The 25,074-nt window shown below is 59.7% G+C and overlaps 1 protein-coding gene across 3 annotated transcripts in view; it reads left to right on the top strand.

The window, feature by feature from the left end:
• PEBP4 (phosphatidylethanolamine binding protein 4) overlaps positions 1-22,874 on the top strand; it is a 59,732-nt gene extending 36,858 nt beyond the window's left edge. For all 3 annotated transcript variants that reach the window (XM_050715733.1, XM_050715732.1, XM_035562637.2), the window contains exons 5-7: positions 15,140-15,185; positions 16,294-16,410; positions 22,486-22,874. In XM_050715733.1, coding sequence (XP_050571690.1) covers positions 15,140-15,185; positions 16,294-16,410; positions 22,486-22,577 — 255 coding nt within the window. In that variant the 3' untranslated portion in view covers positions 22,578-22,874. The remainder of the gene's footprint in view (positions 1-15,139; positions 15,186-16,293; positions 16,411-22,485) is intronic.
• Positions 22,875-25,074: the final 2,200 nt, after the last annotated feature.

The following is a 25,074-nucleotide window of genomic DNA, read 5'->3' as shown; positions in this document are numbered from 1 at the left end:
CCAAAACCACCCCAGAGGGGTGCTTTGACCAGAAAAGTGCGTGCACCGGAGGGGTTTAGCCCAGGGCGCTTCGCTGCTGTGCCAAGGGAAAGGAGGTGGTGGGGGCACCCAGCCCGTCCCCAAATCACCCCCCGTAGGCCGGCGCTGCCCCGGCACGGGAGATCCTTTAAGCCCCATTGATCCTGTCCCTGAATGCCAAAAGGGCCCTTAATCAATAAAGCTTGAACTTTTTGCCAGCCGGCTTCAAAAGATCATCTGCTTTCGGTGGCAGCCGATTAATTAGCGCACGGCGAGCGGCTGGGGAAGGAGGTGGCCGGTAAATGCGAGCGCAATTAAATCTGTCAGCCTGCTGCCCCCCGACCCCTCTTCCCGTGCATCGATTGCTGCTTGGGAGCCATGGGGCCAGGATTGCGGTCCCAGAAATGTTTTTTTTCCCCCCCGTTTTGGCCTCTTCTCCTGCTTGTTTGGCTGGAAAAACGCAACCCAAAGGGCTCCCCGTGGCCGTTCGCTCTCCCTGCTGCGCCTGAGCGAGAGCCGGAACAAGGTAGGAGAGCGAGGAAAACCCTCCGCTGGCTTCCCTTGATGAACTGAGCTAATTTCTCCCTTAATGGTTAGCTACGGAGCTGAACGCGAGGCTTTCCTCCTGCACAGCAAACCCTCTCCCACACACAGACAAATAGGCTGAATATTTAATTGGAATTCCTCACACCTACAGGGTAAAGCCTTGTCAGTAGAAATAGAGCCCATCGCCAGCTGGCATCCCCGCACGCCACCCACCTTAGCTCTTAAAAAGAAATCCCTCCCCGTCCTTCCCCCCCCCTCCCCGGCCCCTCGCTCCGCACCCACGCCCCCCCCCCCCCCCCCCGCACCTTCCCCACACCCACGGGTGCTGCTGCCCCCACTCCGTGGGCACCCATGGGTGCCACCGAGAAGCCTGCCTGTGCCCAGCACGTGCCAAGGGGAGGTTCCCTGGGGGGTTTGCACGGCTCCAGGGGATGTTTGCTTGTGATGCTCGGGGCTTTCTGAGCTCAAAACTTGATGTTGTCACCCTTGTCACCCCCTCGGTGACCCCTCGGAGATGCCGGTGGCACGGCCAGGGTGGCGGTGGGGACAACAACCTTCGCCAAATCCCATGGGAGCCGCATGGTGGCTCGGATCAGAGCCACCTGTAAAGGTGATGGAGCTTCAGGATGATCCCCGAGGACCCTGCGGTGTCCTGTGGGGTGTCCCCAGGCCGGTGGCAGGGGACAGGAGCAGCAGAGGGCACTGCCGGTACGCCCCGGTGATGAAACGGGCACCACGTGTTGCCCAACGCCCTGCTGCCTGCGCAGAGAGGAGTTTGGGGGTGGGAGCAAACCCCAGAGCCCCCCCGGCCTGGAAACCACTCTCCCACCCTCCCCACGACATCCTGGGTGCTGTGGCACCCATCCCTGGGTGGGGGTGAGACCCTCAAATGTCCCAGCACTACCCCTGCCGGACCCTCTCCTGGTGCCAGGATGGACGCAGGGGACGTGGCCGTGCGCTCCCGGTGGCACCACGAGGTGCCAAACGCTGGTTGGGATTTGGGGCAGCTTGGATGGGCTTGAAACGTGACGGCAAGGCAGGAATACCTGCAGGAAAGGGATGAGGGGTCCTGTTTTGGGACACGGGAGGGGAGCACCCACCTGGGCACCCTCACAAGCCGGGAGCATCACGGGGATGGCCAGGATGGTGTCAGGGAGGGGGGGGGTGGCAGGGGTCGTCTGCTCCCCTGCAGCCCCCTCACCCTGCAAGAGTTTTTTGGGGCACAGAGCTGGCCCCAGAGCATCCCTGCTCCCTGCAGATGTGCAAGAGGAGGAGGAGGAGGAGGAGGAGGAGGAAGGCAGCAGGCCAGGACCATGCAGCGAGGAGCATGCAGGGGCCATGCTCTGCCTCTCGTGGCTTTGCTGCCACCAGCAGCGGTTTGCACGGCCCCGGCTCAGCGCCAGTGAAATGCCACGAAGGCAGGAGCAGGGAGCACCAATCCCAGCACCGTCTCACCCAGCTCCAGCCCCTCAAACCCCCTAATCCCCTTTTATTTCCTGGCACAAACCCACCTCGTCTCAATCCTCCCTTCCTCCCTCTGCCTTTCCCTTTTTTTGCTCCCTTTCCAACCCTGCGTGACTGTCCCCCTGTCATCGCAGGGTTCAAAGCCCCTCTCCATCCCCTGCAGGGCCCTGCAGCTACCTGGGGTTTTCTTTCACTTTCTTGGTTGTTGGGTTTTTTTTATTATTATTTTTTTTAAAGTTTCCCCATGTCTTTGTCTTAACGAGCCAGGTTAAATATTCCGTAATCAGTGTAATAATACACCTGGACTTGTTCGCGAGATATCTGCCTTTTGTACTGCGACAGGACATTAATAGTAATTATTCTGCTTTGTAATTGGAGCTTTAAATACTAATTCAAACAGCCAGAGGAAAACCAATTAGTGCTAATTTATCTCTATGTGTTTTGGAGAGCCTGTGTCTGTCATACTGTGAAGAAATAGGTTGGTAATTAGTACAGTTGGGTGGTAGATAGAAGTAATTATCAGATTCTTTCATGTTCTTTAAAGGAAAAAAAAAATCTAAAGGCTGCCTGACTCTTCCTTTCCAAGGAAGTTTGCACCTCGAAGGAAGGCAGCGCGGGGTCCCAGCTCTCCCCGGTGCGCCTGCCCTGCGCAGGGTGCTGAGCCCAGGGGCTGTAGGGGGTGCTGAGTCCTGTGGGGCCGGGGTGCTGAGCACGTGGAGGGTTGGGATCCTCAACGCACGGTGTGGGTCTGGGACATGTGTCGTGGGTCTGAGCCTTGCGTCGTGGGTCTGAGCCTTGCGTCGTGGGTCTGAGCTTTGTGTCGTGGATCTGAGCCATGCTCCGTGCCCTCAAATCCTACTCTACTTGCTTCATCCATACCCAAAGTGTTTGAGCCCAAACCTACGTACTCTACACATTTAAGGCCTCCTCTATACCTCTGTGTGTTTGAGCCATACTCCGTGCATTTGAGCCAAAACCTACACACCCTGTGCGTTGGAACCATACCCTATTCACCTGAGCCATACCCCATGCACCCTTGAGCCATACCTGCTGTGTTTGGTCCAAAATCTACAGGTTTAAACCATACCCCCTGTGTTTGGGCCAAAACCTATAGGTTTAAGCCATGCCCTCTGTGTTTGAGCCAAAACCTACAGGTTTAAGCCATGCCCCCTGTGTTTGAATTCTTCTCATGCATTTAAGCTATAGGCTCTGCATTTGAGCTGCAACCTATATACTCTGGGCTTGAGCCATACCCTATGCATCTGAGCTGGACCCTATAAATCTGAGTGGGACCCTACAAGTCTGAGTTGGACCCTATAAATCTGAGCTGGACCCTATGCATCTGAGCTGGACCCTGTAAATCTGAGCTGGACCCTATGCATCTGAGCTGGACCCTGTAAATCTGAGCTGGACCCTATGCATCTGAGCTGGACCCTATGCATTTAAGCCATTCTCCATGCTCAAGCATCCTACTCCATCCTATGCGTCTGAGCCAGACCCTATATGTTTGAGCCGTATTCTGCACATATGATCCGTACCTGTGTGTAAATCCCATGCTGTGCCCTGAGGACGGAGGACCTGTCCCCATCCCTGTCCCCATAACCCCCACCCATCCCCTCCTGGTGCTCTGGCTGTGCTGCTCCCGCGCCGGGCCCTGCCGCACGCTGCTCTTTTTTGCTCTTATTGTACGAGGTCTCAGGGTTTTCTATGCAGGGGGGGCTTGGTTTGTGACCCCCACCCCCCTCGCTGTGCTGTTAGGACATAAATAATGCATGGAGCCTGGTTGTTCACCCCGTCAGGATGTCAGGACCAGCTGGACCAGGAGTGCAGCAGGATCTGCAGGAATTCATTAATGGCCCATTCTGTGTTTCCTTCTCTCTTTAAAAACCCAGCGGAGTTACCTTGGTAATAATAAAGTGCACGATTCCAGGAGGGAGAGAACAGATTCCTATTTTGATTAAACGGATTTCTCCTCCTCCCCTCCTTGCCCCTTTTATTCCTGCCAATTTAAAATTTTTGTTTAGGAAAAAAAAAAATTATAAGCAAATGCTAATGATGGAAAAAGCACATTTTTTTCGAGGGAGGGGAGAAAATGCCATTGGAAGTCTTCTATGCGAAGAGATGCCGGGGGGCACAATATATCAAAGAAAATATAATACACCCAGGTTAAAACTAATGATTGCTGTATAATTAGATGTGAACCATTGTGCTATAAATGTGTATTCTTCAGCGTGCTGTGATTTTACAGTAAAAGAGAGAGAGAGAGAGTGAGCGCGAGAGAGAGCGCACAAGAGAAAGAAAGACAGAAAAACACAGAACCCAGCAACATACTATAAAAAGCACTCTGTTGACTTTTCTGCTGTTTAGTATTCCTTGCCCGTACTCCCCCGGGAGTATGTAATTAGTGCTTTATGAAGAGTGCATTTAAAGCAGTTTAATATTCACCTCATTCAGTCTGAAACAATGTGATCAGTGCTTAGACAAATCACTGCTCCTTACTGACATCCTCTGTCAGTACATTACCTCTGAAAAGACCTTTCAAGAGGCTTGGATGTTAATTAGTTGTCTATCATGTATAAACAGAGCAGTGAGCAGAAGGGCTGCACCAGGCCAAAGACACAGAGGGAAATACTGGAAATACTTTTCCTTTTTTTTTTTTTTTTTTTTTTTCTTCTCCCCTCCCCTTTTAATGAAAATTCCTGGCTTTGTCGTCCCCCGCTCCCCGGTTTGCTGGCTCCTCGCGGAGTTTTGCGTGGCCTGGAGGGGAGCCTGGGTGTCCCCACCGCTGGGTGCCCTCCTGGGGATCTGACCCAGCCTGGCCCCGGGCCCTTTGCTGCCCTGGTTCCACAGGAGGGCACTGCCCAAACTCGGCTGGTCCATGTGGGCTGGCACGTGCTGGGCTTGCCCTCTGCCCCACCAGGGTGAGCATCCCATTCCGCATCCCGTCCTGCATCCCTGTGCTGCATCCCAGCCCTACATCCCAGCCGGCTTCCCATCCTGCATCCCAACCCTGCATCCTCGTGCTACATCCCAGCCAGCATCCCATCCTGCATCCCAGCCCTACATCCCAGCCAGCATCCCATGCTGCACCCCATCCTGCATCCCAACCCTGCATCCCCATGCTACATCCCATCCAGCATCCCATCCTGCATCCCAATCCCGCATCCCAACCCAACATCCCATCCATGCATCTCAGCCTTGCACCCCAACCTTACATCCTGACCCTACACCTTAATCCTGCACCCCAGCCCTACATATTAGTGCTACATTCCAACCCCGCATCCTGTCCCTGCATCCCCGTGCTCCACCCCAATCCTCACCCCGACCCTACATCCTGTCCCTGCATCCCAGTGCTACATCCCAGTTCTCATCCCGGCCCTACATCCCCTCTCTGCATCCCTGTGCTACATAATACCCTTGCATCCTGCCCTCGCCTCCCATCCTGCACCCCGGTGCTCCATCCCATCCCCGTGTCCTGGTCCTGCATCCCACAGGTGCCATCCCAAGCAGAAGGGATACGCAGCTGAATTCCCCTTCTCTGCCGAGCCCTCTGGTGTTGATCCCTTTGTAAGCCACCATATTTCATCAAATCCCCCAAAACAGCACCAGGAAATGCCCCTGGCTAAGCACAGCCCCCCGGTCCATCACGGCAGCACCTCGCTACACTTAGGGACGGTGACACCAGGACATGGGCACGGCGATGCTGTGGGGATGGGGCTGGGACCGGGCACCCAGCGGCACTGGGAGGTGCTTCGGCGGCAGCCCTGACACCAGTTCAGTGACTGAGCATGCTGAGCGAGCGCTTCTGCACCTATAAAATGTGGTTACTGACACCCACCCACTTTTCTAGCATGCTTCGGGATGAATGGATGGAAAATACTATAGGAGAACCAAGGGTTGCTATTTACAATGGAGTTTCGCTTGGCACAGCGGCTTCACCCGGTGCAAATACATCTCGGTGGAAGGGATGCCCTGGCCAGCAGAGCCATGCTCTGCAGCACTGAGCTACAGGCTCCCCATTGTGCCCCGTTTAGGGTGCCAAGGGTCACCCCATCAAAGGGATGTGCCGAGGGTCCCCCCGTCAAAGGGACGTGCCGAGGGTCCCCCCAGGACGCCTCCCCAAACCTCCCCAGCCGCCTCGCCGCCAAGTCCACGCCCTCTGGCTCGGGGTTTTTCCCCCTTTCTCTCCCTTTTCCAACAGCTTCCCCGGCTCTCTTAGTCACGAAGGTGAGGCGCTGACGGAGACACAGACATCAAAAACAAGAGGTGATGAAACGCCGGGAATAATTAAGTTGCACTAAATCACCGGGCCCAGGTGGCATGCTGCCAGTGCGCTGGGGAAACTGGAGCACGAACAGCAGAGTTATTATTAATAATCACCAGCGCCGTCGTGAACAACAACCTATTTTGTACATCTCTGTACCAAAGGAGTGGGAAGCACGCAGCCGGGACGGGGGAGGACGGTCACCGGCTGGGGGCAGAGCAGGGGACAGGACCCCCCCATCTCGTTCCTGCTTGGTTCCAGTGGCACCGGGCCTCCTAAAGCTTTGCACGGGGGAAAGGGGCTTGGTTTGGGGCTGGAAGCAGCGCTGGGGCTCCTTGAGGATGCTCCATCCCACAGCAGCATCCTTCTACTGCAGTGAGGTCCCCAAAATCAGATTCGGGGAGGGGATGTGCTTGGCCAGGCTCCCCAACACCTTATCCAGGTGCTTTCTGTTTGATGGGACTTGGCTGCTGCTTTGGGTGAGAGCTGGCCACCAGCTGAGGCTGGACCCATGGGGCCCCAACTCCTCATTGCTTCATTTGGGTCGGCATTGCCTTGGTGTGGCCACATTTTGGGGGAAAAGCCGTTGTTTTCCTCATTTTGTGCACCGGGCGCGGGTGTGAATTCAGCAGAGATCGAGACCATGGGAACCCCGCTGCGGGTGGAGACAGAGGGGCCGGCACCCGGCTCCGTCCTCCATCCATGGAGCAGCCCCCACGGAGCTCCGGGTCCGTCCCTGGGCCACCATCCATCCCCGTGCTGCCGGCAGCCCCGAGCCCGAGCAAGTCGGCTCCCGCCGCGCATCCCCGCGCCTTGCGCAAGGGCGGCTTTATCCGCCTGCCATCGGGGCCCGTCCTCGCTGCAAGAGGAGCTGCCTGTTCCCGCTGCGTGGGTGGGTGAGCCCGCTCGCCCCGGGCCGGGCATTGCACAGCCCCTGCTCCTCCGCCTGGCCCTGCTCGCAGCCTGTTTGCAGGCTGCAATTTCTCGCCGTGCAACGTCCCGATCTTGGCTGATAGCGGGGCAGCGCGCAGCCCTGGGTGTGCAGGGGGTTGGGATGTGTTTTCCGTGCATCCCGCTGGGCTTTCGCCCTTCAAATCTCTTGGGGAAGCGTGTTTTGCTGCTCTGCTGCCTCTGTTCCCCTCTGGGTCTGCGCAGGTTTTGTAAGACCCCCAGCATCACCAGTGCAAGGGATGCTGCATCTCCCAGTACCACTGCGGAAAGAAAAGGGACCTTAGCGCAAAGACCATGCTGAACTGATGGCTGCGTGTTACAAGGCAGGGAAAGACTCAATTTAGGGTCATCTTGTGCTCCTTTTGAGGCTCTTCGTAGGGTTTAGGTTTGGTTGGAAACACGGTGGGACTCAGCTCTCACCGCTGTTCCCACCTGCCCGTGTTTCGTCAGGGCACCCAGCCCCTGGCCAATATCCTCCCTGCCGGGGGGAAACCGGCCCGTGTCGAAATTTCTCTGAGCTGTAAATCTCCAGCGGTTGTAAAACCTCTAAGCCTCCATCTGCAACGCGGCAGGTAAACCTTTAATTCCCTGACAATGCCGAGCTAACTCCCAGTTAAATCCTTAATTCCTGCACACCATAGCCCCACGAATTCGGCGCTCGGCAGCCCGGGAGCGATCAGCTCTTGCCGTGGCCTTGCACACGGGATGCAGCATCCGTGCATTTTGTGGGGCATGGCCACGTGCTGGGGTCCTGAGCTGCGTGACACATGCGTGGGCGAAGCAGAACAAAACCAGGGTCCCAGCAAACCTGGGTCAGACTCGGCTGCTTTTATTCAGGTGCCGAGCAGGCGGCAGCGAGGGGCAGAGAGCGGCCACGGGGCCACCGAGCGAGCCGCCGGGTTTCGGGGCTCAACAGCGCGATGATGACAGAGCTGGAGATTGCTCCACGCGTTGTACAACGCGGGTCCCAGCCGCTGGGAGAACGCTTTCCCAACCTGGCGAAACCTGTATGGAAAGACCACCCTTTCTTGGGCAACTTTCCTGACTCAAGATCCCACCCTGAGTCTCCTGGAGACGGAGCTCTGCTGCCTCTTACAACACATCCCCATCCAAACTGGTTTCCCCACAAATCCCTTTTCCAGGGATTTATTTTTTTTTTTTTTTTTTTTTTGGGTTCTCAGGATGATGTGCACCACCCTGCCTTTCCTTGGCATCACGCAGAGATTAACCAAAAATCATGGGTTTTATAGGACAGACTTTCCCTGAGCGGCTTCTCCAGACTGGGGGACCAGGACGAAGCCCCGCTGAGATGCCGCAGCACCAGGGGATGCTCGGCTTTCCCCTACATCAGCAACCCAAATCCTTTCCAACGGGGCCAGAGCCACGTCCGGGCTGGGCGAAGGGGCCAGCCAGAGCTTTCCCCGTGCCGGCAGCTGTAGGGTTACGGGCGCCTTCCCCGCGGGCTGCAGCCCCATCTGCACGGCTGCTGCGTTTCACAACGCGGGGCTGGGGTTTTACTACGAGTTTCAGACAATGAAGGTGTGTCTGCGCTCGGTGCCTGGCTTGCCCATGGTGTAGGCGTCGGGTTCAGCGCCGTCTTGTCAACACTTGAATATGTTGAGCATCACTCACGGGGCATTCTGTAAGAAAGCTATTAAGTTAATTACCCAGGCTCGCTCGGTGTGTGTGCGTGCGCACCTCGGCTGTAAAAAAATGTGGCTTTCTTCGTTGCAAGACGCTTCTGATGCAAGGCACGGGGTGATGACATCTCGTCTGTGCTGTAACTGATACAGCTGCGAGCGCGGGGCCTCGGAGCCAGCGGCAGGGATCCAACCCAGGCTGCTCACCCCAAACACCCGGACCCGATTAATGCCCCTCGTATGGGCTGGGGGCCAGCCCCCCACCCTCTCCTCTCCCTCGGTCCCTGTTGACAAACAGCCACGGGGAGACTCGCCCCCGATTTCCCCCAGCTCCCCAGTGTGGGTTTTGGGGAGGAGCAGGGGGCTTTGCCCAAACGGCTCCCGGCGCTCGCACGCGCCCCAGGTGGGGCGGCCGGGCCCCCTCCTTCCGCACCCTGCGTGCGCCCCGAGCGCCCCGTGGGATCCGGGATCCGGGATCCGGTGGACTTTTATGGAAAAAAGGGAAGTCCGTGGCACCGGAGCATCTTGGCAGCCTTGCTGCAGCCGGATAACCGCAGCGCGTTTAACCCCTCGTCCTCGGGACGGGGCAGCCCCGATGATGCCAGCGGGGGTCCCACATGCCCAGATCCCAACATCCCGACCCCAGGGACCACAGGATGCTCGGCAGCAGAAATGACTGGAAAATCGTGTGCCTGGCTGGTTCTCATCACCTAAATCAACCCGGAGAGCTCACGGACATCCCAAAGCTCTCCTCCTTCAAGGATCCCCCCTCCCTGCAAAAATACAAAGTAACAGGCAGGGGGGGAAGCGCTCCAATTTGAGACGTTTCCTGTCCAAATTCACCACGTCCCTGGGGGGGGACCGTGCTGGACTCTCCTCCTGCAGGCTGCCAAGTCTCTGCTGTCAGGAAGCGGCTGCGAGGCCGAGCCCGCGGCACCCGGATGCGCCGCCGGGGCCAAAGCCGCTCGCTCCTGGGTTTTCGTCACCAGCTGCGAAGGGGGGGGGGGGGGACTTTTTGACCAGCGGAAGGGGAATGGAAAAAAAAAAAAAAGAAAGAAAGAAAGAAAAAGTAAAACCCCAGCCCCACGCTCCTTCCCCCGCGCTCCCATCAGATTAGGGATGCCGAAATAGCCAAGTTGGCCCAGAGCGGTTGCAGGGCTGGCACGCGCGGGCTTTGATCCGCCCCCGTGCGCGGGAAGGTGCCGGGCTGGGGATCAGACGGCCGGGGCAGGAGGAATTTGCAGGGGAGGTTTTTGGGGCACGCAGGGCCGCGTTCGCCCCCTGCCCCGGGGCAGCATCCCCGGAGAGTCGCACCTCCAAAGGCACCGCCAGGAGTTGTGGTCGTGCCAGCGTCACCCCCAAAATTCGGGTCCTCTTGTGTCAAAAAGGAATTTTTGTGCCTCCCGAGTGCCTGTGCGGGTGGAGGAGCGGGACACACGTGGGACATGGAGGCACACGTGCCCGCAGACGTGCTCAGCGCTGTTTCCTGCTGCTTGGATGGTGGCTGGGAACGTGCTGGCGCTTTGCAAGCCCCAATGCAAATACCTCCCCGTCCCCACAGGCGCATCCTCCAACCATCCCACCCCAGGGCAGAGTGTCAGTGCAGGCTCTGCTCTGCTGCGCTCAGAACCGGGCTCCGGTCCTTTAAATGCCTGAATTAGGCAAAATTTGGTGTTTCTCCAAGAATTCTCCGGAAATCTGCTGCTGGAAAAGCAAGCTAATCTTAAAGCTACACGCATGCAGGGAGCACAAGTTTTCCACTTTTGAGAACAGCAGAGGCTTGGGATGGAAAAGACCTTTCCAGCTCTCCCCAGGCCTTTTTTTTCTGGCCAGTTTGAGCTTGTTCCCTGCTTTGAAATCTTGGGGGCTTTGCTTTTGGCTCTTCTATCTCTCCGTCCTCACCACAGCACGCCTTCCCCTGGAGTTCGGCAGCGCTTTGATGGTGCCCCAGCCCTCCCAAGAGCCCTGTGGAGCATTGCAGGTGTGCAACCCCCAGAAAATGGGTGCTGCAAGCAGAGTGAGGGCAAAACCCACCCAAGTCCCCCCCCTTGGTCACCCGGCACCCTAAGGGACAGCCAGGCCGGTGTGTCGGGGTGCCAGATCCACCAGGAGCTCGCTGGTAATTGCAACACCCAGAGACAAAGCCCGGGCAGATGCGAGCTGGGGTTGCTACCAACATGGTCTTGTTATTGGTGACGGCTTCCATCATTTCTTATCCTGCTTTACACCCAGCTCGTGGCGGTTGCGACAGCGTTCGGGGTCCTTTGGGGTTCCAGGTCCCAGCGTGTGCAGCTGCTGCCCGTGGGGAAAAGCCAGAGCAGGCTGCAATCGGAGCATCGGAGCGCCTTCCTTAAGCTGATTTAAACCACCCTTTTATTCAACTGGGGCAATTTTCTTGCTTAAGCGAACCCTGACACTTATCCGCCAGGGTCCCAGGGGAGAAGGTGCGGCGGGGAGGCTCTCGTGGTGCCGTGGCACGGCAGCAGCCTCCAGTCCCCAGCCCATCGCTCCGTCCCCGCGTCCCGCAGCACCCACCCCGCCTCTGTAACAGCCCGGTGTTTTCGCCCCCCTTCCTTTTTCGACAGAAATGTTTTGGCTGAAGTTTCAAAACCACCCGAGTGTCATCATTGCCTCCGCCCCGCTGGCGTGGACCCCTAACCTAGATAGCTAACGAAAGAGGCAGATAGGCAAATCGCGTGTGCCAGCAACGCCTAAGCCAGGCAGGTGTCGTCGCCGGCTGGAAATCCACCCAGCAGAGCCTCCCTCGCTTGGAACAGGGCGGCCTGGTGCTGGGAATTCTGTCCTGGTGCTGGGAATTCTGTCCTGGTGCTGGGAATTTTGTCCCTTGTCTTCCAGGAGGGAGGCACGCCGAGCCGAGCGGCGCGGGTTGTTCAGTGCAGAGCTTTGTCTCTGCTGCTTTCGTGCTCCTAGATTAAAAAATTTTGCAAAGAGCCAAACACCGAGGTGATTTATGTTTATTTTGCTTACTTAATAACCCTATAGCATGTCCTTCCCTGGGGCATTAGGGTGTAACAGGCGAGCATTAATTTAAATTACAACCATGCCTGATATTTATTTTTCAATATATTTTTATGGTGGCCTTCCCCATTTATAGCGATCGAGAAAAAAATAAAGCAGGGCCACGTCGAGCAGTAATCGCTGCCTAATGATCCCAAAAGCTATTGGGGTAAATTCTTGGGGGTGCTGACCCCACAAAGCTACAGGGATGCTGTCTGGTGACGTGTCCCCTCGAACTGTCCCTCTAAGAAAACGGTGTCGTGGCATGGTTCTGGGGTAAAAACAGATGGTTTTGGGGCTTGTACAGCATCAAGCAGGTGCACATGGTGGTTGTGCAGCACCGAGCTGCCCAGACTTGGGTTTTCCTCGCCATCCTCGCCTTCGTGCGGCGAGGAGCATCAGGTCCATCTCCTGCCCTCTGCACGCACGAAAAGCGAAGCAGGGAGCGGTTAGGAGCCGGGGGCACAGTGGGATTCATGTGAAAGCAACCCAAAATGTGAACGGGACCTGGGATGGGAAACACTTAGGTGTGGGAGTGCCGGGAGCTCGCTGGGCTCTGCTCTTCTCCTTCATGGATGTCCTCGATGGGTGAGGGTTTCTCTTCCATGCTCTCCATTAGAAAGCTCGGAGCAGGATGAGTCCGAGCATTTCTGGGGGCTGGGATGAGAGCGACCCCACCCTGCTTGTGTTGGGGTCAGCAGGGATCGTGCACCAGGAAAAACCCCAAAAGGGGCAGGTTTCCGTGCAGGGACGTGGTGAGACTGATCCACACCAGGCTTCGGTTATCACTGCATTTTCTACCGCTGCTCCCAAGCCTCTGGTCTGCTAGCAGGAGGCTGGATTCGCCACCCGGGTGGCTCTGCCCTTCCCTCGCTGCTCCCCCGTGCTCCCGAGAGCCAATTCATCAATCCCGACCTCATTACGAAGATCACAGGAAGGCAGAACAACAAATCTGGGCTCCTGGCTGTGCCGGCTTTGAAGCCGCCGTGTCCCCCGCAAGTGAGGAGCGCAGGAGGCGCCCTGCTTGTTTGGGGATTAAATTCCCCACTTGGCTAATTGTCGGTTAATGAGAGCAGCACAGCCGGCACCCCCGTGGGACGTGGCCCCCCCGGCACCCAGCTGAGCCCCTCACCCCCGCCCCGGTGTCCCCGAGGTCCCCAAGGTCCCCGGGGTGCGCTCTGGGGCAGCCGGGAGCACCCCAGCCCCGCTGTGCTGCTCAGCCCCAGGTCCCATCCGTCCCATCCCAGCCCCGCTCTGGTGCTCAGCCCCGGGTCCCATCCGTCATCTGTTTGTGCTGGTCCCCTGCCAGCGATTGTGCCGATTCCCACACCCACTTTCCATAACCCTCCGTCCTCGCCCGGGCGAATCGCTGGCGCGCTCGCCACCCAGCCCTTTCCCCTCCTCTCCGATGGGATCAGACACGTTCGGGAGAGGGGGAAGAAAGGGAAGAAAAAAAAAAAAAAAAAAGAGATCAAGAGGAAAACAAAATGTGACTCACTGCCTCCTTAATTTGTATTTATTTATCCCCTCCGCCCTGCGCTTCGGCTGTGCAGCAGGCAGCACCGAGGGCCGGCCCGGGGAGGCTCAGTGCATTGCCTCCAAGGGTGCTGGGAATGGGGGGAAGCATTTTCACCACCCTATTGAGCAAGGAAAAGGGGCCAGAGGGGAGCTGCTGGCACAGAAATTCTGTGGCACCGATTTTTGAGGCTGTCCGTGTGGGGCAGGCTTCCCAGAGCAGCTCGGCACTGCGTGGCACGGACGAGCGGGTGGAAATATCCCTGTCCCTGTCGGGGGGGGGAAAGAGAGAAAGAAAAAGCTCAAATGGTGTCATTAGGAACTGCTAATGCTCTCATAAAAGGGCATTAATAAAGCCGGCAGCTCAGCAGCATCCATTAGCTCGGCTCGTGGCGGGGATCTTCGGCGGGGAGGCTTCGCGCCGACCCCGCCAGCCTCTCCTGCGGCTCAGGGCAGCCCCCTGCCAACGTGCCCCCTTGCCTTTAAAATAGCTGTTTACTGTACATATATATATATATATATATAAAAAAAAAAGGCAGGGTTTACAGTGCTTGTCCCTACTTTCTCCCGCCCGCCCTCTTCCTGTTCTCTCCTCTTAAAAGGAGCTTTATCCTTTGACTCTCCCACCCCCGGGGCTAGCGAGAACCCACTGCGTCTCGGGGCGAGCAGGAACCCACATTAGCAGGCAGGGAAACAGGGAGGAGGCCCGGCCTCTCCCGATAAGCCCTCGGCAAAGCCAGGAATAGCAGCGAGGTCCCCGCACGGGAGCAGCCCTACCCGGCACAGAAAAACCCTCAGCCTTTGCCTTTGAAGAAGAGGGGGGAGCTGGCGACGCGCCCGGCTCGGTTTTGGGGCGCGCTGCTCGGGTTTTGGGGCACTCGCACGTCTGGGAAGGGAGAGCAGCCGGAGGAGCCCCCCGCACGCCCCGGGTGCTTCTCTCCCGGCACCCAAGGGACCCAGCGCTGCCCAAAACCATCGTCAGCGTCGCTGGGATATTTTCGGCTCTGGCTGCCGAGATGCCGAGCGAGGGCCGGGGACCGAGCGCGTTTGGCTTCCAGGTGAACCTTTGCCGTGCCACACGCAGCTCGGCGGCCCCGCAGCAGTGACTCAGTGAAAAGCAGCCGTGGAGAAGGGCAAAGCTTTGATCCCAAAACGCCGGGGAGCCAGCCATGTTCCCCACGTGCACTTTTGCTTGCAGTTATCTGATGCATCTTTTTTTTTTTTATGATTATTATTTATTTTTTTTTTTTTCTTCTGGGTAATAACTCCCAGGGCAGGTTGGGACGGAGGAGCCCTGGCAGCGGCGTGTGTGTGGGCAGGACTGGAATAACGGGTGCAGTCAGACGAGGATTTACGAGCGCTGGCAGCGGCGCTGGGAGGTGGGGGCCAGCTGGGAATGGCAGTGGGTGCAGCAGGTCAGGGGTGAGGCGGCTCAGCAGGGGCAGGATGCGGCCGACGTGGCTCCCTTCCCATTAATCCAGACCCCTCGGCCACCCTGCATCACCCCCTCCCCAAATAACCTTCCCCTCGCACCCCGTCGAGGATGCTCGACAGGAGAGGTTCACTTGCTGATGGGCTTTGTGAGCAAAACGCTTGAAATTTCCCCAAATAAAGCCCTGGGATGAGGCGGGTGCAGCCAGGGGGGCGCAGGAGGGCTTCGTCCCCCCACGTCCTCCTCCTGGGGGGTTGGAAGCACTTCACCTCCCTCCTCGTGTCGTTCCAGGGCACGGACCTGAGGACGGGGGACCTCAAAGGGCGCGTGCTGACGGGTGAGTGGGATGGGGTCTGCTGTCACCTGGGGTGGGCACAGCCAGGGGGACACACCGGTGCCAGCCCCGCTCTCCTGGGGATGGTTTGGATAAGCCGAGGAGCTGCAGGTGCTGGGTACCACTCACCATGGGACTCGGGGCAGCGACGGAGAGCCCCAGAGGATGGAGAGCATCCCAGAGGGCTCACGGTGGTGATGGGGGAGAGCTTCACCTCCTCACCAAGCCACAAGAGGTAGTGGCTTTGCTGGGGGTGCCCAGTGGGGACAGGCACAGCTGGACACAAGGCACAAGCACGAGGGGGCCTGCAGAGCGCAGCCGAGCTGTGGTTAGCTGGGGGCTGGCTGAAACAGGAGCCACCTCTTTAGGGTTTGTTTTTTTTAGCGGCAAAAGTGGTTAAAAAACTCCCCAGCTGCTGGAAGAGCTCCAAACCAGTGAAAAAAATAAAAATTTAAAAAAGGGGGGGGGAGGGGGCGATCAAAAAGAAAAAAACCAGATAAAAGCAGGTGAATCCCAACAACGTCTGTGATGTTGCACGAACAAAGACTTTCGGTTCAACACGGGCCAGATGCAGCAATGCAGCTCACACCCCAACAGGCCATATCCCAGGGGGGTCACAGCACGGGGGTGTGGGGAGAGGGGCCAGGAGGAGCTCAGCCTCTTGTCCACCCTCATCACATCCTCCGTGCGCCCTCAGCCTCCGATCCAATGGAGGGGACAGCGGCTGGTGCCAACGCGCCACCTCCACATCTGGGCAGCTGCGCGCTCTGGCTCCCATTTGGGATGTGTTAGGGGTTGTGAAGGGGACTTGCTCCCATGCAAAGCGAGCAGATAACCCCAGCCTCCCTCACCTCAACCCCAAGAGCATCCTCCTGTAGCCAAAACCTGCTGCAAGAGGACTTCAAGAGCCGGCCCCATCGAGCTGACGTGGGGCTGGCGACCACCCGGGTCCCCCAGCCCCATGGGGCAAATCTGAGCTCTCCCCCCAGCCCCTGATGGGACACGCAGGATGGGTGCTGGTCACATTGGGGTTTGGGGGGGGCTCACAGCCTTGAAGGGGGTGGTGGCCCAGCTCAGCACCAAGCTCATCTGTTTGCTTTCGCATCCCCAGACTACGTGCGCCCCACGCCCCCGCCTCGCAGCGGGTACCACCGCTACCAGCTCCGCCTGTACGAGCAGCCGGCCGGCCAGCACATCGCCCTGGGCCCCGAGGAGCTGCTCTCGCTGGGTAAGGAGCAAATCGTGCCCCCGGGGGCCCTGCTTCAGGTGCTGCCTTCAGGATTTTTGTCCCTAACACCATGTGCTTGGGCGTGCCCGGGGTGCTGGGGTTGCTCGTGTTCGGTGCGCTCTGAGCAGTGGGATGAGACTGGGGTGGGATGTCCTTGTGGGGTGGCAGGAATGCTTGGCAAGGCATCTGGAAATCACCTGGCTAGCGGGATCGGAAGCAGGGGGAGGTCTTGGCAGCTGTGAAATCGGGGCGCATCCTCCCCAGCACATCCCCGAGCTGCTGGAGTTTCGTCACCGCCGGAGCGCACAGATAGGGATCAGAACCGGAGAGGTTTAGCAAGGGATTGCTCAAAGGGCCCTGACACAACGCCTGCCAACTCCCAGCTGCTGCAGAGCAAGGACACGTCCTGAAATGGTGCACGGCAAGGATGGGGACAAGGGGGTAAAAGAGGTGATTCTTGTGCCTTGGGACACGATGGTGCCACGTCCTCTGCTTCACCCTACAGCTCGTGGTGGTCCACGGGATGCCCAACATAGGCACGGAGCCGTGCTGCAAACCACAAACCGGCAGCTCCTTCCCCAAAGTGCGCGACCAGAGCCATCACTCGAGCACGGGGCACTGCGGCTCACAAGGGCCCCACAAGAGAAATGTCAAAACTTTCCCACCCAGGACCACTCGAGCAGTTCCATAGGCAGGGCAGGGTGCACCAGCCTCGTGTACCCCTGTGCTGCCTTAAGCAGGTCCTGGAGGAGACCCCAAAAATCCGCCTGGTGTGGGGCCGTGTCTAGCGGAGGCTGCTGCTGCCTGGGTTTATTTCTGCCCCTCGGTTCATTTTCCTGACTCATTAACTCTGCTCCTTAATGACATGCACTGAAGGCACCCCGTTGCCAGCAGAGCGGTCGGAGGAGCTGGCTCTGCCCCGCTCACCCTGGCCACGCACCCACGTCCCCACCACAGGGTGCTGGGGCTGGGACACCCATGAATACACCGGAGGAGGTTTGTGCTGCAGCTCCTGATGTGTGAGCGTCGCAGTTTGTCAGCCAGCTGTGGCTCTCTGCAGCCGGTTAGCTCAGCAGCTGGCCGAAGGTTATCCTCATCCTCTTCGCTGCTGCGCCACCGGCTTGGCCACTCCGGTGCGCTCAGCTGGACCGACCCCAATACCCTCTGGCAGCCCATCCTAGAGCTTGGGCACACAGAGAGCAGGGCTGGAGTCCAAAAAGAGCCAGCACAGGACTGGGTTTTGGTGTCTCGAGGGTTTTAACTACATCCATCCCCAGGGATGCGGAGGAATGAACACTGATTTAGCCACCTGCGCGGCGGCTCTCGCGCGGCGGCGTGGAGGCAGCACCTTGGGGAGAAGTGCGAGCACCTTTGGGTGCACGTGAAAATAAGGAGGGAGGGCCTGATCCTGGCAGGCTGTGGCCAAGATGCTCAACAAGCTCCTCTGCTGCTCCGCCTTGGTCCTCTCCTTCGGTACCTGTGGTATGGGGTGCCCGGGTCCTCCGGTTGGGAGACGCTGCCGGCACAGCTCGCAGCCTGGCTCTGGGCTTTCCATCTCTCTCTGCCTTAGGGCAGCCCCTCTTGTTGCTTTACTTGGGCCCTGATTCCCCTTTTGTCGCTTTATTTGGGTCCTGAGTCAGGTGGCAGCACCACCTCCAGCGAAGATGGTGGCACCCATGGTCACCACGGCACCACCCCAGGGACGGAGAGGTGTCCAAAACCGGCACACACAGCGGGCGCAGCGAGCAGCGCTGGCCCCTCCACTCTGCAGCCATCCTGCACTGTCTGTCCGTCCCTGTCCCTCCGGAGGTTTGTCCCCGGGTAGAGCCCGCTCAGGGAGAAGGAGAAGCACCACGAGAGCATCTTCCTCGCCACCCACCTGGGGGAAATCTCCCTCCTCCAGCCCCCACCACCGCCAGCATGGTGTGCGTTCGGAGGGGGCACCGGGCGGCGATGGGACGCGCCCTTTGCTGGAGGCAGCAGCCAGGAGGGTGCTGGAGGCGCTCGGCGGAGGCACGGAGAGGCCGGAGCCTCCAGAAGAGGGCACTAAACCCTGACCTCCACGTGCAGCCTCCTGCTCCAGCGCTCTCCCGAGCCGTGGGAAATGAAGAAGCGAGGGGGAATCGGGAGCACTCAAAATAAACCGCTGCTCCTTCAGCCCTCCGGATGGCTTCGAAGGCAAGCGGCTCGCGGGGAGAGTGGGGTGAGGCTCCACAGCCCAAGGGTGCAAAGGGTGTCGGGGCGCACGTGTGGCTGTGCAGACGCCAGGATGGTCGGACAGACGGACGGAATAAAGCAGCTTGTTTCATCGGGAAAAGCACCCTGATCCTTCCCGAGTGTTCCCGATCGATCCCTCTTGCTGTGAAACCCCGGGCAAAGGGCTGAACCCTCCTGGAGCCTCATTTCTGCCCCCCCCCCCCCCCCCAAGAGCCTGATCCATTCCTGGGGAAATCACTTTCCAGCCGTGCAACCACTGGGCACCAGCTCCGGTCCTGCTTGGGGGCACCAAGGGTGGCCCCGGCGCTGTGCCGGCAGCACGAAGATTTTCCTCCCCGCGCAGCAAGGAGCTCGCTCCACTTCCCCCCCCCCCCCCCAAGCCCAAAGGTTTACAGCCGCCTTTGTATTTTCACGAGATGGGAGATAATAGCTTGTGGTCTGCAAAATGTCAGAGCCACTCATCAGATCCAGAGGCGTCGGCGCTCGCTTCGAGCTCGCAATCCGGCAGCTCAGCCCCGGCTGCCCGCTGCACCCCGCCGGGGGAAACTCCCTTCTGCGGGGGGAATTCAGCGTCCAGCGAGACCGAGCGAAGAAAGCCAGCTGCAAAAAGGGGCTCCAGAGCCAGCTTTTGGCCTTTTTCCTGATTTTCCTGCTCCCTCCATCCTTGGCCACCAGCAGGGCACGCGCTGAGCCGCGGGGCGCGTTGCAGGGATCCTTTTCGCCCATGCGCATCCCACGGGAGGATGGAGCCCCCTTCGTTTACCACCCCTTTTCCTTCCCTTCTGGGACACACTTAATTAGAGCGAGATCTCGAGGTTTAATTGCACCTGCTGGCCGGTGCCGTGGCTCCCTCTGCTTCCACCAAGCTCTGCCGAGAGGTGCGCGGGCGGCCGGGCCGTGCGGCTTCCCGCTTCCCTGCCGGGCCGCTGCAGCGTGCCAGCTTTTATTTGGGGTTTCTCGGCATTTCCAGGCCCTGCAGCAGTTCTCAGGCCCTCATTAGCGGCCCGGCGCTGTCATCAGAGAAACACCTGAAGCACCAGAGCCGGCTTTGCCCGGGGCAGAAGCTCCCTTTGCTGGGCGCAGCCGTGCCGTGCCGCGGTGCCAGCTGCCCACCGGTCCCGGTGCGCACGGGGCGAAGCTCCCCAGCACCCCAAAACCTCCTCCTGCCCCGGAAGGGCCTTTGGCAAGGCAGGTGCACCGAAGAGAGGCGTTTGAAAATGAGATGTCACCTCCTCTGTGTCCCTGCTGAATTATTTGGGGACGGGGACCAGGGGGGAGCCCATCTAGCCGCCGCCCCTTGCTTAATTTTGGGGCCACGGTTTCGTTTCGGGGCCACGGCACTGACTCATGAGCCGACCTCGTGCACCTCCGATCCGCCCGGCCGGAAAATCGAGTCGGGCCGGGCGCTGGCGGGGAGAAGGAGCCGTCGGGCACATCCCCGGTGAGGAAAGCAAGAGGCCGCGCCGTGCGCCGGGATGCCGGCACCACGGGGAGCTCGGAAATCACTGGGGCTTGGGGTTGGGGCCGGAAAACGAGGAGGGAGCAACCTGAGGATGAGGATGAGGAGGAGGATGAACGTCTGGCCCCGGCTGAAGTCGCCGGGTGTTGGTTCATGGTGAAGAAGCAGCCAGCAGCCTCCCGCCCACCTCCGCTGGGACATCATTAATCTTTGGCAGCACTAATCTCTGGGGGAGAGCGGCCCTGCTGACGAGGATGAGAAATTACGGCCCCAAAATGCCTGGGGCTGAGCACCCAGCACATTTTGGGGTACGGCTGAGCAGGGGTGCCATAGAACTGCCCCGTGCAGCCATCACCCATGGGGCCAGAGGGTCCCCGTGCCTCAGTTTCCCCACCCCACGCACTGGGGTGTCAGCCCAGCGGGCGCTCCGCACTCCTCCTCCTCCTCCTCCGGCGAGCGCTGCGATAAGGGCAAAGCCCGATGATATAATCCTCCAGGAAATGAGCTTGAAAGTGGACCAAGCCGCGGATGAAATGTCTTATTGTTTGGGCAGGGAGGGGACGGTGGCCCCGCGACCTCGGCCCCGCGCTCGCCCCGCTGACTCACGGCTCCCAGTGCCGCCGAGCCACTGGGACCAGTAGGAGCAGCGGTGCCCTTTGGGACGGGGACATCGCTCCGTGCCCTGTGCATTGGGGTGGGATGGGATGCCTGATTTTGGGATGCCGGGTTTGGGGAGGGGGATGCGGGGCCGGGAGCCACCTGGGGAAGCCCCCAGCACGTCTGCCCCTCGCAGGCTGGCTTCGTTTGGGGATTTCCTTGAGGACACCCCGGGAGGGATGGGCACAACCGGTGCGAGCACAGGTAGGAAAGTAGGTCAGGAAAAACCCTCGTCCCGCGCGCCTCGCCGCCTGCAGCCCTGCAGGAGCTCTGCCTGGTCCCAGCTGCTTTCATCCACACCCCTTGGGGGGGGCTCGTAAGCATTAATTAAAGCCGCCAGCCCCCCTGGGAGGGGGGAGCAACCGTGTCTCGCTCTCGCCCCCGTCCCACGGGGCACCAACCGTGCTCCCACTTGGGCTTTCCGAGGGCTTTGAAATCCCGCAGATGAAAGGCGCCCGCTGGAGGTGGGGGCAGCGGGATCACCGCAGGGACCCCCCGAGAGACCCCTTCCCCTCGCCCCGTGCTCACCGGGACCCCAGAGGAGGTTGGGGGGGGGGGGGGATTCAGGCACCAAAGTGAGAGGTTTCCCTCCTTTGGAAGGGTGCTGTGTGGGGATGGTGCACCCAGGCCTGACGGCTGTGCCGGAGGGCATCTGGGACGCCCACCCTGATGTGTCCCAGCATCTCCTCCTCGCCCGCCTGCCAGGGTGCAGGATCCGGCCCGAGCACCCCGTGACTCCATCCTGGGTGCTGCAGCCACGTCCCCTCGCTGGTCCAGGAGGCTGCAGCACGCAGGGTGGAGTAAAACAGAAAGGCAGAGCCCGGCGGGGGCTGTTTTGGCCGGAGGCTGACTCACGGTGTGGTGGGGGGCACGCGGGGGGAGCCGGGCTCCGCCAGCACCCCGTGGCCCTGAGCCATCGCCACGGATGATGAAGCAGCCAGGGTTTTGCTCAGCACTTTTTCGCAAGAGAGAAGAGGGGGGGACGGTTTGCACCAGCCGGGGCTGCGATGTGAGGGCGGAGAAGCGCGACCAGCCTGCGCCGTGACATTAAAGAGCGGTGCCAGGAAGGGGAGAGGAGAGGAGGGCGGGTTTCGGATAAACAACGGGGCTGTTCTCCTGCCGCAGCACCGCGGCCGTGGCCCTTCAGATGTCCCCAAGTGAGGGGGTCCCCAAGTGAGGGGGCATCACGAGCCGCTCCGGTGCTGCTGTCCACAAGGGCTGAGCACCCCTGGGAGCAGGAATTGAGGACTGAGGGGCTTTGGATTCCTCCCCCCCCCAGGCAGCAAAACTTGGGGTCAGGGTGGGGGAAAAAGAGTTTTCTCTGCTCCCAACCCTTCAGGAGCAGCAGCAGCAGCTCAGCGCATGACAGCGAGGGGCCGGGGGATGTCCTGCTCTCTCCCCCACGAGGGCGGCCGGGGATTTCCAAGCACCCCGGGGTGGGCTTGGAGGAAGCAGTGGGAAGGTCTGCTCCAAAGGTCGGCAGGAAGCCAGCGGGGGCGGAGGGGGGGACAAGAAGCATTTGCAGCCCGCCCCCCCCCCGGGGATGCTCGGGGCTGGGCTCCCCACCGGCTGCAGCACCCAAGGGTGCCCGGCGGGTGGTGGGGAGCAGCAGCCGCAGTTTGCAGGATGTGGTCGGGCCGAGCAGCAGCCGGCGCAGGGCACGCAGCGCACGGCCCCCATCACCACATCTGCAGCCGGGAGCAGGATCCGGCCCTGCTCACCCCTCTCCCTCTCTCCGCCAGGTGCCTGGGCGATGGAGAGCTTCGTGGAGACGTTTCGCCTCGGCTCCCCCGTGGCCTCGACGCAGTTCCTCACCAAGCACCACGAGGATTAGCAGGGGTGGTTTAGCAACCCCTGGCCGGCATCGCCATGCGCTCAGCCCAGGGTGAGACCCTGGAAGCCCTGGGGTTGCTCCCAGCAGCTGCCCGAATTTCCACCGCCCTGCATTCACAAGCAGAAAGCCCAGCTCCCTCCTCCTCCAGAACCTGGGGGGGGGTCTCTTTCCCTCTGCTCCACACCAGTGTGGGGTTTCTGGTGCACCCCGAGCGTGTCCCAGCTCACCCAGCTCTCAGCTTTGCTGCCTGTGGCTCATAAAATAAAAAATACGGATGGAGTGCACTGGGATGCTCCTTGCTGCCATGGGGGGCATGGCACGGCGTGCCTCGGGGGGCCAGGAGCTGGGCAAAACACGTGGCCAAATCCATCCCATGGGGCGCTTCCCACCTCTTCCCGACTGCGGCATCTCCGTGCCCATCGGAGTTTTTGCCCAGCATCTCCCGTGCCTGCTGCTTGGCACAACCCAAGCACCCAGCCCAGGACCCTGCAGCTTTTGGGGGCTGCCAGGACGGCCACATGTGCTTGGTGGCACCGTGGTGGCCCTGGGGAGGCACCTTGGGATCCCCGGCCGGCTCCATCCCTGCCCTGCCCGCGCTCTTGCGCACCGCCTCAGCCAGCTTCTCTTGGAAAGCAAAACCAAAATTAAAGCCGTAAATCCGAGGAGCTCTGCCGACTGGCCACTTAGCCGGACCTCCCCTTTAATTAGCTCTTTAATTAGGCTTTCAGCTAAGACTCGGGGTTTCTCCAAGGCTGGGATCACCCACCTGCACGTCCTCCTCGCAGCGACGAGACTGGGTTTGTGCTGTCGGGGCCGGGGCAGCGAGGCCACCCCGGGGCCAGCTGCAGGAGCACTTTGAGCTCTGCATGACCCCGGGGGGGGCGCACTTTGAAGGTGGGGAAACTGAGGCAGGGAAGTGACTCGCTCATGGCTGTGCAGAGGGGAGGAAGCACCCCCGAGGGCTGGCAGCGCTCGGAGAGGATGGTGATGGATCCCATGCTGGATCTGGCTCGGTCCCGGAGCAAACTGCCCCCATCCCACGCTCCCCGGGGGACACGATGCTGCGAGAGCAGCTTTCACCTTATTTTCAGGAGGGCTCAAACGTGGCCGGGACTTTCCCTGCAGCAGGAAGAGGCTGCTTGCCCCACGGAGGCTGAATCACGCCGCGGTCCCGCACGGGGCCGATAAAGGCTGCGAGGTGCCTGCAGGTGCTGAGCATCTCCCGTTTGCCCCGGTGCCGCCCCATAGCAGGACTCAGGGCCGGTGGCACCAGCTCTGCCCCAGGCACACGCCGCTGGGGGAAGCTGCAGGGCAGGAGAGCAACAAAAAAAGGAAGCCGGGTAACACACCACAGCCCAGGAAAAAAATACAAAAACACGCTGCCCTGCTTGCCATCAGCCAGCTAAAATTAGCAGCAGAGGAAATGACACTTCGAGATGTCATGGAAGTCTGCTAAAGTTGGATTTCTCCTTCTCTTTTTTATATTTACCCGCCGCTGAGGGTGTAATTGGGCCGTTAGGTTAATGCAGAGGGACCGGTGTAAATGAAAGGTCACGCTTTGTTGACATCCTGCAGTCAAACTATAGTCATCCTTCCCTCCCTGCCTTTAATTCCTTGTGGCTGGAGTGTTTATTTTTGGTGGAGCGGGAGAGAAAAGCGATCGGATGTTTATCCTTCTAGGAAATTATCGCCATCATTCTTGGGTTTAATTTGAGCTGGAGATGAGTGCTGGGAGCACGCCTGGGGCGAGCGCCGGGCAGGTGCTCAAAGTCCCCCACGTGTGCCACCAGCTGGGCCTCGGTGGGGATGGGGACGGGAACGGGGGTGGGATGGGGACGGGGAAAGGGATGGGATGGGTTAAAGGATGGGGATGCAGATGGGTGGGGATGGGGATGGGGATGGGGATGGGGATGGGGATGGGATGAGGACAGGGATGGGGATGGGATGGGAATGGGGATGGGGACAGGATGGGGACAGGGATGGGGATGGGAATGGGATGGGATGGGGACAGGGATGGTGATGGAAACAGGGATGGGATGGGGACAAGATGGTGACAGGGATGGGGATGGAATGGGGACAGGTATGGGAAGGGGATGGGGACAAGGATGGGGAACGGGATGGGGACAAGAATGGGAAAAGGGATGGGGATGGAGACGGTGGGGATGGGGATGGGATGGGGAAGGAAAGGGGGATAGGGATGGGACGGGGACAGGGATGGGGCATGTTGAAGGGGACAGGGATGGGCACAGAGCTGTGGAAGGGGACGGGGATGGGGACAGTCCTCAGAGGGCAGGACCAAGATGTGGAGGCCGCATTGCACAAAGCCACGCGCGCGGCACCGAGCGCACCACGGGGCAGCAGCGTCGGCCAGCCCGTGACCACAAACTCTCACTGGGATGTGTGCGAGGCCTTCACGGCGTGGAAAATATTAATTGTGGTTTTTTTGTTCGCTTTTTGATAATTTACAAAGAAAGAAAGAAAGAAAAAAAAAAAAAGG

Source organism: Cygnus atratus, chromosome 27, assembly GCF_013377495.2.
Source record: "Cygnus atratus isolate AKBS03 ecotype Queensland, Australia chromosome 27, CAtr_DNAZoo_HiC_assembly, whole genome shotgun sequence".
NCBI lineage: Eukaryota > Metazoa > Chordata > Aves > Anseriformes > Anatidae > Cygnus > Cygnus atratus.
This window is presented reverse-complemented; position numbering and strand designations above follow the sequence as displayed.